The sequence below is a fragment of the Bactrocera neohumeralis genome, chromosome 2, assembly GCF_024586455.1.
Source record: "Bactrocera neohumeralis isolate Rockhampton chromosome 2, APGP_CSIRO_Bneo_wtdbg2-racon-allhic-juicebox.fasta_v2, whole genome shotgun sequence".
Taxonomy (NCBI): Eukaryota; Metazoa; Arthropoda; class Insecta; order Diptera; family Tephritidae; genus Bactrocera; species Bactrocera neohumeralis.
Window position 1 is genome coordinate 178,826 of NC_065919.1, and position 17,608 is coordinate 196,433.

Here is a 17,608-nt window from a genome sequence, read left to right on the forward strand (position 1 = left end):
TAGGGATGACGTAGTTTTGGCAGCTCGAGGCAGCCATGATTATTTACGGATTTGTCTTAAATTGTGTCAGTGTGTTCAGTGTGGTTTCAGATTTTAGATTTTTAGATTATTACGCAAATATACGTGTAAGAGCTTTTCGCGCAAAAAAGGATCTTCTTAGAAAAGCCCATTTTTCGCTATTGGAATGAGTCAACTCATCGTTTACGGCATTTAACCAGCAACACTCGAGGAGTTCGACGACAACATTCACCGCACAGTAGCCGAAATTCCAGCTGGAAGCTGCACCGGGTCATTCGAAATTGGCGGAGATATGCAAACGGAGCTTTGGTGGCCATTTGGCTGACATTTTGTTCAAATTATAAATGTCATGGAATTATATGCAAACAAAAAAACATAACCTCTTTTGACCAAATTTGAGTATTTTATTCCATTTTAACATCACGTCGTTATTGTTGGTAAACCTTGAATATCTTAGTTTATCCGAAGCAGATGCCTGGCGGTGTCAGAATTTTTGGTAGGGAGACCTTGTTTAATGAGACAAGAAAGCTTTTTTCTCAAAATTCATCATCTGCTCAATTGCGGTACATATGCATATACACACATACATATGTATGAATATCTAAAGCAGATTTCATGTATGCATCATGTAAACAAAATAAAACATCAGCAACATCTGGTCGTCAGTCAACACCATGCGCATTAAATGATGGCCTTTAAATAATGGGATTTTTATACCCTGAACAGGGTATATTAAGTTTGCCACGAAGTTTGTAACACCCAGAAGGAAGCGTCGGAGACCCTATAAATTATATATATAAATGATCAGTATGTTGAGCTGAGTCGATTTAGCCATGTCCGTTTGTCTGTCTGTCCGTCTGTATACATATATACGAACTAGTCTCTCAGTTTTTAAGATATCATTTTGAAATTTTGCAAATGTCATTTTCTCTTCAAGAAGTTGCTCATTTGTCAGAACTGCCGATATCGAACCACTATAACATATAGCTGCTATGCAAACTGAACGATCGGAATCGAGTTCTTGTATGAAAAACTTTTACATTGACGATATATCTTCACAAAAGTTAGCACAGGTAATTTTCTAAGGCAACAATGTAATCTCCGAAGAAATTGTTCAGATCGGTTAATTATAGCATATAGCTGCCATACAAACTGAATGATCGGAATCAAGGGTTTGTATGGAAAACTTTTGCATTTGACGTGGTACCTTCACGAAATTTGACATGGATCATTGCTTAAGATAATAATATAATCTCCAAAAAAATTGTTCAGATTGGATTACTATAGCATATAGCTACCATACAAACTGAACGATCGGAATCAAGTTCTTGTATGGAAAACTTTCACATTTGATAATGTATCTTCACCAAATTTGGTATAGATTATTTTCTAAGAGAACAATGTAATCTCCGAAGAAATTCGTTCAGAACGGTTAACTATAGCATATAGCTTCCATACAAACTGAACACATAGTTACTAAAAGAAATGCACCTGTGAAGGGTATATTAGCTTTGGTGCAGCCGAAGTTAACGTTTTTTCTTGTTAAATATCTATTTTTGTATTAAATTATTTATACAAATATTTATCTGAAATTTATTCCAAATTCCTCAAGCCAAAGTGTAATATATCATACCATAAAATAGGGTTTAAACTTGATTCTATTCCGAATTAAAACGCCAAATGCTACCTTTTTCTGAAAACATGGTACTTAACCCTCATCGAGACCCTCGGGTCTGGCCAGGCATATTTTGTTTTTAAATGTTATTTAAATATATTTAGAGTGTAGCAAACGACTTGCGCTTCCAGGTAGCTTCCTAGAATTTTATTGTCTATAGAATTCAGAAAAAAAATTCGAGGATATTGTATCGAAAAGGACGAAAAAAGGATATTATAATATTACACCTTAGTGCACCAATGGAAAATATATGAACTTTGGTATGTTTCTATCACTTCGCATGGTTGATTTATCTGTTTTCATGTTCGTTACATGTCCAGATTGGTTTGTATGTTTATCTAGGTCAAATACTTTAGCCGCTAGAGCGTTTTAAAGGTTAAGAAAAAATGTAATTTTTCTCAAAATGTTACATTTTTTGTGAACGCTATTGCCACGCCAAGCGTGAACAAGGCAGTCAATTTGATTTCCACCAAATCGAGAGGTAAGAAATTTCAAAAATGTATCTATATTGTACATATATGAGCGTAAATACAACACGTATTTCCATACAAATGTATGTAAACACCACTTGGCCTAGCCAAGCACCGTTGGTTTCAACTAAGTGTATCAGATCGTTGGTCTCGACCAGGGTTAAATAAGTAGGGAAGGGATAAATACAGGTCTAACCGAAAATTTTTTACTTAAGCACTAAATTAAGATTAATTAAGGTATAAAATTGTAATTTGACGCAGGGGGTCGCAGACCTACCATGGACTACATATAATTCGTTTTTCTAACAAACCTTATGCCGAATTTGTCGGTCAGTGTATGAGTTGTCTGGAGTATATGTATATGTAAAATTTCTTGAATTTCGATCCTCTGGTTGACGCTTTACTTTTTAAGATATTTTCCTAGCTTTGATTCTTGCAAGTTGCAAGTTCGATTCCACCCGAACCTAGCCCATCCTTACTTATTTTTTATTACTTTGTGATTACATAAGTTACATAAGTTTACACAAGTTGTAATAATTGTTCACTTAAAATTTAAAGAGATTTAATTGCATCTGATTTTAATGCATTGTCGATGCTGGTAAAGTGTTGTGCGGAAGAAGAATTATTTCGTTATAAAAGAAAACGCTTTAAAAAGCATTGCAACATGGTTTACGTAATGCAAAATTTAGTGGCATTAATAGAAATCAGTGGAATTGAATAAATCTCCCTTTTGTAGCATGCTAGTTATACAAATGAACGATATCTGTTAATATAACGGACCGGCGAAAGCATTTGTTAAATCTTCTTACTTAATTTGGTATGGGGGTGATTTCGTGCTTCAAAAGAATTTCTTACGAGATCTTCTATACAACTCTGAAAAAATTGTGCCTTTAAATATTCTCAGATACCCAAATGAAGGACTGATCTGTCCAAATGAAGGATTTGGTTGAATGTTTTAAATGAAACGAAGCAATCGAGGAGCAGAATTTTTTCATGAAACCCCTATGTTTTAGTTACAAAGCTTTAACCATGTGCCTTAACTAAATAATGTAATCAAAATACTATGTTATTTACCATAATTCCGTTTGTGATTTTCTATTAAGTTTTCGAACTGGTAGTCTAGTTCCGTATTTCATTTCCGGTCGGTGACATATTCCTCTTTCCGGCCCGTGTGTATGTCCCGCATCTGGGTTCCTAATTTCTAAATTCGAACATTTTGTCCATAAACGATTAGTTTTTGATGATAGTATCCAACGTTTTGTTCGATAATTCTTTTTGACAATTATGCAGCCTAGATCTGATGAGTTTAGATGTCTTAAATATTTATGTCTAAATTTTCAAAAGATGCTCTCCTCAGTTTGTTCTTCGCTCCCTTCAATGCCCGTCTGCGGCCGTTTAAAAAAAAAAACAAAAATGGCCCTCTCTCATGCTTTCCTATCGGTTAGTACCTCAGTTTGAAATAAACTTCCAGAGTTAATGATAAGAAAACATGAACTCTCTTACAGAGATTATTTGGAAATCGTTGGTATGAATTAGGCCAATGCTATAGAAATTGATGTATATGGAAGACTTAGCCCCGAGTATTTAGGATAGAAATTGGTTGACAAATTCATTAAAGTAAGGCCTTAACTTTAGATCATCTTCGGATTAGGAATGATTTAGTTGTCTTCCACATTTCTGTTAATATGAACAATAAAATTTAGTTTTATTTCGATAAGATAGAATTAATCATCGTTGCTTTAGTCAAGTCAGAGGTTTGTCATAATATACTTACTCAATGCATTTATATATAAAATAGCTTAGATTCCGATTCTCTGGTTGACGTTTTACATCTTAAATATTTCCCTGGCTTTGATTCTTGAAAATTGCAAGAGTAAAAAATGTTCGGTTGCACCCGAACTTAGCCCTTTCTTACTTGTTGGGTTTTATTTGCGTTCATTCGTTTTCACACAGTACAAGAAAGTAATAGCAATACTTATTCCCAGCAAGTCTGAGGGATTTAGTTTTAATGGTTTGCATATGCTTATAAGTTTGATATGCACATTAAACTTATTAGAGGCAGTACCACACCCACTATTCAAAAATTCTTAATCCAAAGGTATGTATTTATATTTGGATGCTCTGTGCAAAGTTACAATTTTGTATATAAATTATAGCACTAGTTTCCCTTAACGGTATTTTGAAAGCGTGGCAGTGATTAGATCCCATCCATCTACAATTGGGTGCCAAGGAACACGTTTATCAAGATTAATCTAGATTTCTCAAGTTTTAGTTGGGATTTCAAACGTCTTGTCAGTCTGATCATTTATTATACAAGTTGGAACTAAGTGAATAACTGAATCTCAAAACTTAACCAGACAAAGGATTGCATTCAGCGATAAACGTTTTGTTAGTACAACCACTTTGTTGTATACAAGCAACCTTCAATTCAAGTTAAGGTTGCTTGATAATGAAAAAAGATTTTAATATTGATCTGCCAGTTTTAATGATATATATACGCTACAATGCTCCGATCTTGACAACATTAGCGGAGATTGTAGCATTGCCTTGCAAAAAAATTTCCTCTGCTCTTCTAAATTTTAATTATCAATTGAGAGTCAAACATTGTATTTTGTTATGTTATATTAAAAGCGATTTCAACTAGGACGCAGGTGCACTTGTAGAGCTTTTTAATACTGTACGAACAAACATAATTGTAATATTTATAAACAAAATTCTCCCACGCTTTTTTAGAAATACTCTTTATTTTAATGGCTAGATTTTATTAAACAAATTTTTAGTGGCATTGGCACATAAATGTTTCAATTTATCCGTTGTATAATTTAGATTTATTGTTTTCCCGTAATAAACAGTAATAAATATATTGTGGCACAAACACATTGTTAGCATCTGATACTGTGGATAACAAACATACCTTTTTTGCCCTTAACCATTTTTAATTATGATCGTATACTTAGAAACCGAAATGCTTCTTCTACCTGCTTGACAAATCGGGCAAATATACTATATAAATATCATTATTTTATCGATTTAATTTTTCTCATATTAGAAAATAACCTTTAAATTGCATTACAATATAAATTGAAATATAATATTACATATTTAAAATCTCAGTCTAAACTTATTTTACTTGGCAATGTTTTATTTACAATTTTCTATACTTACAATCAGTCAAAATTCTACAATATAAAATAGAAAACCTAAATCATGTTTTAAAAATAAAAAAAAAAAAAACGGTTAGATAAAATTAATTTTCAAGGTGGAAGACATTTGACTGTCATTACTGATTTATATTAGATATGTTTATAAGATCCATTAAATTTTATTTTCCTTTTATTATTATCATTATTCGAAGTCTTCAGAAGCGAAAATCAAATCGTTTACATATTAATTTAACGATGAGGTTACTATCACTAAAATGCATATTGTATGTTATTTGCCAAGTTGATATTATTCTCTGTGAATATCTCTTAAGTCGATTAAATCTTATACTCTGTATTCGTTATTCAACAGAGGTTAGTGGAGTCCACGTGAATCCATCGTTCTGCTCGATAAAAGTATTCGCAATGGCGTAAAAATGCAGTGAATTTTTGGTGCCACTGCCAAATTATCAGAGCTAAGATTATTTCTCGCCACTTACATTGGTTTGTAATCCTAATCCTATCATTAACCCCAGACGTTATCGCCGATGCCGAGTACTCGCCTGTAAGTAAGAGGATCATTAGAAAAAATGCGATTTAGAAAATTAAATATGACAATTTAATAGAATTGATGTTTTTTAATTACAGTATTTTAGTTGTTTCAGATGCTTCGGTATGTAATGTACTATAGAAAGTAGACAGCATTTAAAGTTGACTACTAACGATTTTCAGAATCTTTAAATATTATTAAGTAAATGAGATGATATTTTGAGATCGGCTATTTTCTCAATAATTGCGAGTATTGAAGCTCACTCACCCCTTAAATATTTGTATTTAGCAATGTATCTATTAGAATATATTAATATGATGAATAAAAGCGTTTACCGGGGCGTATGAGCAATGTCTAGCAAGTTGCGATACATAGTCAAAATTTATGCGGCCAGCTTATTCTACGACGCATAATCGATCGTATACAGTACCATCTTTTCATAAAATTAAAAGTATAAACACAAAAAATATCTAAAAAAATGTATTCTTATGAAGTAACACCATTGATTCAATTTGATCAGAAACTATCAATATCATGGGGCACTCGCTGCTAATGACATATTATGTAAATTAAATTATTTATTGAATGTGGTAAAACAGTTTTATTTAACCTTTTGTTTCTTGTCAGAGAATGTATTATAAATTGAACAAATGTGCCTACATATATACACACATTCATATTTAGCAGATTGCAAGGGCAGTGGATTCGACATGCTTTGTTGTTGTTGGCGGTGTTAATGTTAGCCACCGGAAACTTTTTACGTTGCTATCGCATTTATAAATATAATGCTTAAATGTAACACGATTTTATAATAACTAATTTTATTTACTGATTGCGTTCTCAATAACAGGACTTGCAATGCGGAGCCAAGCGGTAGTTGTCCAATCAATTAATCTCTGATACGAATAAGTTACTTGGATTCAAGCTCTGCGTCGGAATCAAATGAGCTTTACTAAAGGAATAAAATTATTGAAATACCAATAAAAAATACGCTTTTAAGGCACTTGAAACCAAGAGGTGTAAAGTAATTCTTAATATAAACTGACAGTAATATTCATACTTTCCTTACAATAATACATACAAGTATTTTTGGGATTAAATATATTAAGAATTATTTTAACTCTTTAGTTTAATGTGCATTAAAAGAATGTTTGATAGTATTTTAAACTAAATTTTTTGCCGCACGTGGTGTTTTCACTTTATTTAAGGATGTGTTTTGCAAAATTTGTTATTCAAATGACAGCATGGATAGGTAATGCTTTTAGTTGAATAGTTTTAGGTCTTAACTGTATGTAAGCTAATATTCGATACGAGCACAATTAATTTCGAAATAGAAAAGTAAATCTATAAATATAGTATGTTAATAAGAGAAAGTATACCATTCAGTACGTGAAGGACAACTGTTTTGGGAGCACTGTTAGATGGGCTGCAGGTGTAATTGCCGGAATCATTTTTCTCCACGGATGGTATTATTAAAGATGCAGCCTGTAAATAAAATTGTAAGATATACATTTTTCGTCGTAACGAGAGAAATGTTGCTGGTGTGCGTTGTGGGATCACAAATTTGCATCGCAGGCGGTTTATTAGTGTGGATTGTAAAAGTAGTTAGAGCACAACCAATGTTATTTTCAAAAAAAGGGACATGTTTCATCTTCTTTATACATAAATCTTAGTAAATACTTTATAAATATAAAGCTACTTACCGTTACATCTCGTACTTTTACTGCTGCCAACATTGTAATCGTTGTTGTTATTGTTAATGTAGTTGTCGGACAATGAGTCGTCTTTACTTTGGTTGGCACTACTGCTGGCACGATGTCCACTGCCGCCGCTACGGTGGGGAGAAAGGACAAAGTGGAGTTATCTGTGCCAAAATCAAAGCCACCGTCGCTGTCCGCTAAATCCATCGCGACGTCTGTACCTAATCGAGAAATTGGTAAAGTGGTCGAGGGCGTTCCTGTTGTCAATTTTGCATCCCTGACAGACGTTTGGACTACTGGTGTGCTGTTCTCTTCATTTTCAAAGTTGGTAGCCAAGACTGGTGCTTTGGGCTTTGCTGATGCGGCAGCAGCAGTATCGAATGGTGGAGTAGTTGTCGTTGCACTATCGCCTTGGGCCGTTGATGTTGTTGCTTCCGCGGTCGTTGAGAAATCGTGTAAAGGCCATTCGATGCGTTCGATTTCTGTGCGCCAACCCCTTCGGCTATGCAAATAAATCTGCTTATGATTATGGAACCAATTAATAAAAACTGGCGGGTCCAATGCCTGGCTAATTATGCAACGCAGCTTCACTTGACTGCCAGCCTTGACGTGTTGCGTGGGTTCACCTATCAATTCCGTTTTCGCTTCTGCACCAGTGAACAGGCGATGGCGACAGAGTGCAGCGGTCATCACAATGAAATGAAAGGGCGGTGTTGGATGAATCATATAGATGTAGGTGACATTAATGCGCAAACAACCGTCAAAAGTCGGATAACGCATGTTATGAGTTATGAGTTCATACGTGTTTGAATGTTTTTGAGGGCATGTTGCAATTTTTCGATATTTTTATGCGAAATTAATTCGATGCATGAAATTAAGATAATGGAAATTTGATCAATTTAAATTATCATATTATTAAGAATAAACACATATATACATACATACATATACATATGCACATTTACATACATAGGTGTGCCAATTGCAATGATTGATTGCAATCATAACGACATTATATAAAAATTATGTGTCACTTTTGTGCGGCTAAACTATTTTACCGGTTTTAATACAATTTAGCAAACTGTGTTCAGTTTTACATAACTTAGAAGATAGGATAGTTTAAATCTCAATTATGTTAAAAGTTAAAACAGTTCATAAACGAAAAATATTTTTTTCAAATAATAAGCATGTGGTCAAAATTTACATATGTAAGAATCATTTAAATATTTTATTGCTTCAAACAAATAAAATATCTACACATAGCTCTGCGAGAGAACAAATAATTTTTGTAGAAATATTCTACTGATTGTTTCGAATAAACAAGGCGGCTTGTTTTCCTTGTACGTACCATGTGGAACCGGTAAGACCTCAAGTTCAATTCTTTGGATTCTTAGTATAACGTCAATCTTAATAATATTTTCGCTGTATTGAATAGTTTATTTTAATAATACTGAATATATGTATGTATGTCATAGACACAGTAGCAAGTGGCCAGATTTTCTATTTATTTTTTTAATTTTTTCTTTTAAACGCATTACAACAGCATCAAATACCATAAGTACACAACATATTGTTCAAGACGACTTACCAACTACCCGCAATGTGACGATGGCACTCGACTTCGGCTCCGTAGATACCTGACATTCGTAGGTACCTTCGTCTTTAAGTTGAACATATTTGATTTGTAGTGACCAACGATCAGGTTTCGGTGCGAAAATTGGCTGGAATCTTTGGTCAGCTATGAAAGTCGTCTGATCAACTGTTAAAATGTGTCCATCTCGTATTCGTAACCAGGATATCGGTTTTCTCAGGATCTGCTTCACCTGTTTGGTGAAAAATAGAACAAATTTGCTAGAGACTTTATTTATAATTGACTTTCCACATGCCCAATATGCAATATACATACATATGTGTAATTATTGCCGTATACGAGTATTATCTCAATTATAAAATAAATTGAGCAAAGCATTTTAAGCCCTACTGTACTTGTATGAAACTCCATTAATGATTATTTACATATTCGATGCATTTCATCAGTGTGCATCTATCCTCAAATATTCATAATACAGTAATTAGAATATTTGTAAAAATCCACAACTTGAAGAGTTATATATGTAGTTTAGGGCAATATGGATCATGAAAGTGCATCGCTGCTGGCTTTTGACATTCTACCTCACATTGCCATCTTAAGTACAGTCGTATCTGCGATATCATTGCCGACCCGAGACAATTTACAGTCTGCGCTTTCCACTAGCTGCAGACACAGGTAGTGTTAGTAAGAACTGAATTACCGTAAACAAATTTGGAACGATATCTAGTTAAATTTTTGAACAAATAAAATTTAAAATGCTCAGTGACATACTGTTATGAGCAATTTTTCTGCCAAAGCTTGTACCTCGTTGTATAAATCTGTCGGCTGGCACTGGGCGATAGCAATTGGATACCGTCACCTAAGTCACGTAAAATGGGATCGTCCTAACGACCACTTGATATAAAGGACGTAAGTGCTTTCTCTTTAAAGCAATATATATAACTTCATGGCGTTTGACATACAAACTTATAAATTGGACTTACATTACAGGGGAGATAGGCATGTGTGCCAGCCTGACTGATCACCGTTTGGTGGTCGTCGATGGATGGAATAGGCCGTGGTGTTGTTGTTAGTGGAGGTCGATTCGTCCTTGCTTTCGTTGTTGTTGGTGATACCGTTTGAAACTGAAACTCTTTAGTTGTGGTGTGTACAATTTCTTGGTCAAAAGCAAGACCAAAAGTTGTGTCCGAATAAGGTCTAGTTGTTAGAATCGTCGGCACAATATTCGAATTTCGTGAAGGATCAGTTTTATTTTTTACTGTTTGGTTAGAAAACACCATGATTATTTTAAAGTCGGTGTCATTGCCGATCAAATGGTTTTCGGTTTCTGGCACAACTTTCATTGCTCTAACTGGTGCGATTGCTGTTAAATTTAATTGTTGTTGCTTCACTTGACGAGTGCGTTGTTGACGAATTTTCCTCACCGAATGTGTTTGCTGTTTCGGCGACTTGCTATTGCTATTATTTAAGTGGTAGTCATTACTGTGTGGGCTATCTCTCTGAGGTTGGGTCCGCTGCAGGGGGAAAGTGTGACGCTGTAGTGTCTGTAGTATATGCTGATATAGGCTACAAATATGGTTGGTATCATGTTCATCTACAATGCGGTTGTCGTCATCAACTTTTCGAACCAATAATTTTTTGTCGTAGTCGTAATTGTAATTACATTTTTCTTTATTTTTAATATTGTAATCTCTGTAGGGATGTCTGATATCAGTCGTATTTTGGGGACTCGGTTGTTCGTATTCGTTATTTATACTAGATAACGGAAATAATTTGACCTCTGACTGCGTTGGAGATGGAGATGTCAGCTTTTTCGTAGCAGGTGCCACTTTTGCTGATGAATTTCTTATGGTCGCAATTGTTTTTGATGTCATTTCTGTTGTTGATTCTCTAAACTTTCCGACAGTCTCTGTCAAACTTAAAGATCCTTTTGTCTTGTGGTTTATTAATGCCTTAGTTAATGTTGTTGTAGGGATAATAGAAAATTTAACATCTTCAGGCGCTTTATGTATGTTTCCTTGAACGCCTTGACGAGATAATTCCTCTTTTTCTTGCCGTTTCATTGTTAATGATGTCAGTGATGGCTTTACTTTCACTCCATTATCCAAACTTAGTTGCCGCGCTAGTGTTGGCACTGTCTTCGACTCTTTCGAATTCATTGCACGGGAGGTAATGGCTATAGAAATTTCTTTAGCTTTTCGATACGTTTTTAAACTGTTTTTCTTTATCTTTACTTCCACATCAGCTGGCACAACTGGTTTTAATACCAGCGGTATTGAAGTAGTTGAAATGGCTTTTTCGGCCGTCCCTGCTGCCCTCTCGATAACATTCAATGTCGAACCTGTGGCATGATAAATGCGAAAACTGGCAAGTTACAAATTTAACATAAGAAAATTACGGTATATTGTATAATTGTTATTATTTCTGAGGGCGAAGCAGTTAAAGCGAAAAATTCACACAATCTGGCAAAGAACATTAAGCCATCCGAAACACATACAAAACCCGCATATCGACACCCACAATTAAGGGTTTAATTTGCTTGCGATTAGAAAAAACGGATCAAAAACATTAATAACGCTGTTGAAGCAAAGAATTTCTACCGATGTAATTGAAATACGATTTTCTCTCTTGAATTTAGTGCACGTGGCTGTCATTCCTTCAATTGCAGGACCTCTAAAACCGCTAAGTGTTTCTCGATAGGGGACCATTTAAAAATTAAATATGACAAATTGCTATTAGATCCAGTGATAAAAACGACGTTAAAATTTTATTTAACATAAAATGCGCAGCCCAAATTAGGACCAGCTATTCGCCACGTGACTGGCTAATAATAATATATTTATACAACCAATTTACCTTGATTGTCTGGTTTTTGGGGTAAACGATACTAGTATATGTATATGCAATGAAGATTTCTTATTATCACATTTTTTCTTACTTACCTGGGATGATTACTAAAACACCGAATAGAATCCACCAGTTAGAAGTATTAATACCTTTCAAATCCATTAAATCTTTATATTGGTTCGGAAGTATGAAGTAATTAATGTCTGCTGCTATATATAGTACACATTATATATCAAAGAATAACAGGTGGTAACGTTCACATAGTTTCCTGTCAAATTGAGATTGAGTAAGATCGATATGCAATATTTCTAATTTCATGATCCGCCGCATTACAAGTGAATTCAATCACTGCGTGTGAATAAATCGGAAGAACGAAATTTCGAAGTAACTCTGCATATTGTTTATTTTGTTTTACTGTTCTGATTGTACACTACTGAACCCGTTCATTGCGGGTTTCGATGATTTTATGGGAATAACCAAATATACTATATATCACATTATTTAATAATGAAATTGATTGAAAATTTTATTTCTTTAAATTTATTCACTTTGCTTTAGAATTTTTATTATATACTTATTTGTTTATTGTGTGGTTTGCAGCGGAGAGAAGAATATGTTTATACCAGATGGGTTCACGGAAATTGATTGATTTGTGATTTGTGAAACTTAGAGGAAGTCTGGTAAAATATACATTTTTGCGTTACTTCCTCATTTTAATAGGTTGCGTTCAAAAACGCACTTCTTAGTTATGTTTAAAAAATCGTTTTTGAAACTAAATTTAAAACTGGAATTTGTATTCGAATGATATGTACATATGTCATATCAAAGAGCTAACCAGTTATAAAATATATAATAGCCTCTAAAGATTTATTCTACATATTATTCCAGATTTACTTTTATTAATCGACTTTACAACTTACAATCAAGAGATTTACTGATATAATTTTTCCAGATTCTACCATACAACAGGGTAGTCAACAATACAATACCCAATTTTTAGTAAGTATAATTTCAAATGATTTAGGAGAATTAAAATATCATTTCTCGCTATTTCTTCTGGATACTGTGCGGATATATGTATGTATATGTAAATATTGTATAAACAAACATTTTTCAGTATATAAAAAAATAAATATACGTTTCGTATAGCTTTTTTGTAATTATTTCAGTTAACCGTTTGAAATTCTAAATCCAACACTTAATAACGCAGAAAAAACGTAAAATGTATCGCTTCCGTGACGCCCCTTCGCTGATTAAACCGCAAAGTTCACACTATTATTTGATGATTTGTTTACACTAATTGCTTCCTCTATTTCCACTTCGCATGGAGACTCAGTTGGTCATAATTTCAATCAGTATTTCGGGACAACGTGTCGTATAAGCAACTTAAAATTATGGACGAATTACTATGCTTGCATATATTCAGTAGACAGTTACTATCACTTTTCATAGTTTATTTCTTTTTATATGGCAGGGACTGCTATTTACCGCGCGAAACGGTGCATCTGCACGAGATGCTCCTCGTTAACTGATAATAGTATTCAACTGTGGTTTCCACTGATGTCCACATTTTATACTCCATTCAAAGCTGTGGGAAATGAGAGAATTTATCTTGAGTTTTAATTCGTTAACAGTGAGAGACAAAACCAAAATTGTCCTATGGCCAATCTCTAGATACTTCATTCTGTGAACGATTTAACATATGTGCGATTGCTTTTTACTAAAGCTTTCCCATTATGATAAAAAGATCCGTAAACATTTAACAGCACATTGAAGACCAACTGTAATAAGTTAAAGAAAACCTCTACTTTAGATAACTTCGTTAAAGCAAAGTAAACCATGATATTTACTCTCTCCCTCTCTCTTAACTTTCTCTATGTTACTGTTATTTAACAGAAAGGATACGTCCAACAAAGCCATAAACGACCAAAATTAGCGAGACGAAACAAATTGAAATGAAACACACACAACTGTTATTTTCATCGTAATCAACACCCAAACAGCAGATATCACAAATCGAGCTCAAGCGATGTCCATACATACTAGTATGTTCGTATGTTATTTTATACATATATATTTATATAAACCGACAGAATTTTTAACATCTGCCACTTTCATATAAATATCAATTCCTTTAAACACGTGTTCATACGTATGTCTATTTAAATGCCGATGTGATGCACACATAATATATATGTATATTCATTCCTATATTTGTACATGATAGATGTGGTCAGCAAAATTACATTTTACAAATACGATATTTTCACCAAAATTCGATTTATTGATGTTATTCATAAAATGCCAATGATAACAAATTGTTATGAAGCGACTTCCGATTGTTAGATTGGAACTCATGTATAGTGCTATATAGAGCCTCCATATAGAGAGTGTGATTCGTTAAATACACTTGAATTAATAGATCCATATCTTTGTAACTGCGAATATGGTTGTGGTTAAATATTTCCAAGGCCACCGCCTAATTTCATGTTTTCTTGGAAACATTGGAGTAAGTGTTCACAAATTGTGCATCTTATACATAAAAATGAATCGCAAAATGTGTTGCTAAACGCATAACTCAACAATGCCTGGATCAATTTGGCAATTCTTTTTTTCAAATGTTCGTTGAAGTTAAAAGATGGTTTTTACGGTTTTTGCCCATACAAACGTTATATAAAAATGAATGTTTGTTTGTTAGTAACCAACCTTGATGAAAATTTCAGAGGTTGTTCGTTGTGGATCGGGAAAGATTTCGAAATAAAAAAACCTTATACTTTTCATGAGGAAAAGTTGGAAAATTGGATTTTCGTTTGTTTTGTTTTAAAATATTTTGATTTGTAAATTATTTGAATCGTTCAATTTCGGTCGCTTGCTCTTTTATTACGGCTATTCAAAAGAAAAATCATTGAAAATTATTCAGTGAAAATTTTATATGTGTTTCACACAAGGTGATCAATTACAGATTGAAATTTGTTACGAAGCCACGAAGAGGTCGCGCTAATATCGGTCTGCGTTCTTTTTGCCATCAATGTATGGCAGCCCAAGACACATGGACGAGTACTCCCAGGATGCGATGACATACATGTGGAATTATGGATCGCGGTCAACCAGCAAGCGATCGTCACGATGTCACAGCACGACCTTTCAAACAACAGCTACGATGTTTGATGGACTTTATCCTTAAGCTACGTATGGTATATATGGTGCTGTTAGATGCTGGATGTACATATTCTGTTGAGTAGCAAAAAAGAGGTTTGCCGCACGCACACATTCTTCTTTGGATGCGGATGGTGGTTACACCAGATCAAATTCATGAAAACATTTCTGCGGAAATTCCTGATCCAGAGATAGATCCAGAATAATACGAAGTGGTGAAAACCAATATGGCTCATGGACCTTGCGGGCATCACAATCCCACTTCGGTTTGTAGGTCTGACAATAAATGCACGAAACACTATCGGCCTGCTTTTCTTTCTGAAACACAAACCGGATATGATGGATATCCATTGTATCGGCGTCGCTCACCAGACGACGAGGGCAGAACAGTCAGCATTCAATTTAGAAGAGTGAATACATTGCAGTCAGTGGAAACACCGCCAGCAACAAAATTGGCCTTGACGAGTTTTTTCTCAACTTGCGTCAGTGATCCGTTTGCGAGAACATTGCTCTATTCGGAAATGCCTTGATATTATACATGGAATGTGTCGTCGAAGAAATAGTTACGCAGAAAGCAAGGCCAACCAGTAGACGGACATCCAGGTGTGCACTCAACTAATGCATTAGGACGAATTTACACAATCCACCCGAAAAAACGCATCTACCTTCAGTTGCTATTGATTAATATACGCGGTTCAACTTCATTTGAGTCATAGCGTGGAGTGAATGATACGGTGTGTGCAACTTTTTGAGAAGGAAGCCAGCAATTACAATTACTGGAACATGATAATCACTGGAATCAAACGATGACGATGCTATAGCTACTTCGAATGCAAGTGAAGCTCGCACACATTAAAAAAATGTAGAAAAATCGCAAATAAATTATTTTCAACACAATTTAAATTCAACTTTGTTTTCATTTCATATTAGTTAAATGATTAGGAAAAATAAGAGAAGTGGTATGTGTAAATTATATGCGAGACAAATAAAACAAAAAGTTAACTTGGAGATAAGAGTACGACGAGTGCAACAAATATTTACGTGCATGCGAATTAGATAGTATTTATGGCAAAAAGTGTGACAGCCTTCATTGACACAAAAACACAAAAAACTCCAGTTTGCTCTGTAATAACAAAAATGAACTCGGAATACAACATTAAATTGCTGGATTAGGTGCCTACTGATTTCGGTTAGTACTTTATTAGAAATGAATCCATTTTCCAGCAAGGCAATGCAGCAATTTATCGTTTCAACAAAACGGTTGATTTCTTGTTGTCTCGGAACATGCAATTTCTCGATTAGGTCGCAATTAGTCCCGATCGAAACCCTGTGAAAAACTTTTCGTCTGTGTTATCAGCTGAGGTTTTCGAACAAGACGGCAATTTGAAAACGTAAAATGCCTAAGAAATGCCATTGTCCCAATACTGACAACAATTGAACAAACCATTATCCATTCTTTAATTACATTTTATTTTTCTAATAAATGTTAAAAACACAATGCATAATAAAAGTGTTTTTATATTTATTTCGTTCGATTTATTTAAATTATGTTTGAGAAATCTAGTATAATTTAATTTTTTTCCAATAATAACTATATCATAATTTGAATTAAATAATTATTCGAAACAATATATTGCATATATATGTATGTATTTCAAACGCTTAACAGTATTAATTGCCCTCTGAAACTTTGGGCGTGGCATTGGAAGGGCTAATGTATCCGTATAGCCGAAACCTGGGCTTTAAAAAACTTCGAAGACCAATTAGCGAAAATGCGATGTGAATACAAAACAATGACTGAGCCATTGAGTCTGGACATGTTCTAATAAAGCAAGTATGCAAATATAAAGAATCATAAAAGTCATAAAAAGCATAACGCCACGGCTGAGGGGGAAATGATGTGTGTTGAAGTGTGCGTGGAATTTTTTTTAAATCCTGCAGCCAGCACTGATTCAAAATGCTGCATGGGGTTTAGTTGGTCAACAAGTTCGCCGAATATTTGCGTATGCTTGAATAAGAGAATCTGCTAACATACATAAAATATAAAAATTTATTAAACTCCCAAGTTTAAACTTCTTTAAGATTATTTGGAAATTTATTCAAAAGCAAAGCTATAAATAAATACAACTAAAAGAAGGCATTAGGAGTTCGTAAATTTTTTAATGTTTGCTGCTTTTATTGCTTCAAATTGTTAACATATTTTCAGAATAACTGGGAATCAAATTGAATTTAAAGAAATTAAATCTGTGTTGATTTATGTTTAATTTAGTCAACACTGAACATTTTATTATCACTAAATTTTACTTGATAATATGAATAGTATAAGTGAGCTTATTTTTTCTTTATTCTTATCGTTAATCAAATATTTACTCTGCTCACCTGGCCAGCAAACTCCAACGGTTGGCGAAATAGGGCCAGTCACACTGTAAAAAGTGGTGCAAAATTAAAGCAATAATTATTT

The 17,608-nt window shown here is 34.0% G+C and overlaps 1 protein-coding gene across 2 annotated transcripts; it reads right to left on the reverse strand.

Moving 5' to 3' along the window:
• Positions 1 to 4,721: 4,721 nt before the first annotated feature.
• On the reverse strand, positions 4,722 to 13,514 carry LOC126767724 (uncharacterized). Of its 2 annotated transcripts, none has more exons than XM_050485283.1 (7): positions 13,399 to 13,514; positions 12,087 to 12,259; positions 10,128 to 11,485; positions 9,142 to 9,376; positions 7,557 to 8,200; positions 7,233 to 7,338; positions 4,722 to 5,866 (listed from the first exon to the last, which is right to left on the reverse strand). In XM_050485283.1, the coding sequence occupies exons 2-7, from the start codon at positions 12,151 to 12,153 to the stop codon at positions 5,670 to 5,672; spliced, it is 2,607 nt and encodes an 868-aa protein (XP_050341240.1). In that variant the 5' UTR covers positions 12,154 to 12,259; positions 13,399 to 13,514; the 3' UTR covers positions 4,722 to 5,669. The 2 variants fall into 2 exon arrangements, with proteins under 2 accessions (XP_050341240.1, XP_050341239.1); XM_050485282.1 differs by having other exon boundaries at positions 13,287 to 13,514.
• Between the last annotated feature and the right edge of the window lie 4,094 nt (positions 13,515 to 17,608).

Excerpts from the sequence above, each read along its gene's own strand:
- LOC126767724 (XM_050485283.1), bottom strand. The coding sequence starts at position 12,153 with ATGGATTTGAAAGGTATTAATACTTCTAACTGGTGGATTCTATTCGGT. Across the intron at positions 7,339-7,556 it reads TAAAAGTACGAGATGTAACG|GCTGCATCTTTAATAATACC; the intron begins GTAAGTAGCTTT and ends TTTTATTTACAG. Across the intron at positions 5,867-7,232 it reads TGTCCTTCACGTACTGAATG|GCGAGTACTCGGCATCGGCG; the intron begins GTATACTTTCTC and ends TCTTACTTACAG.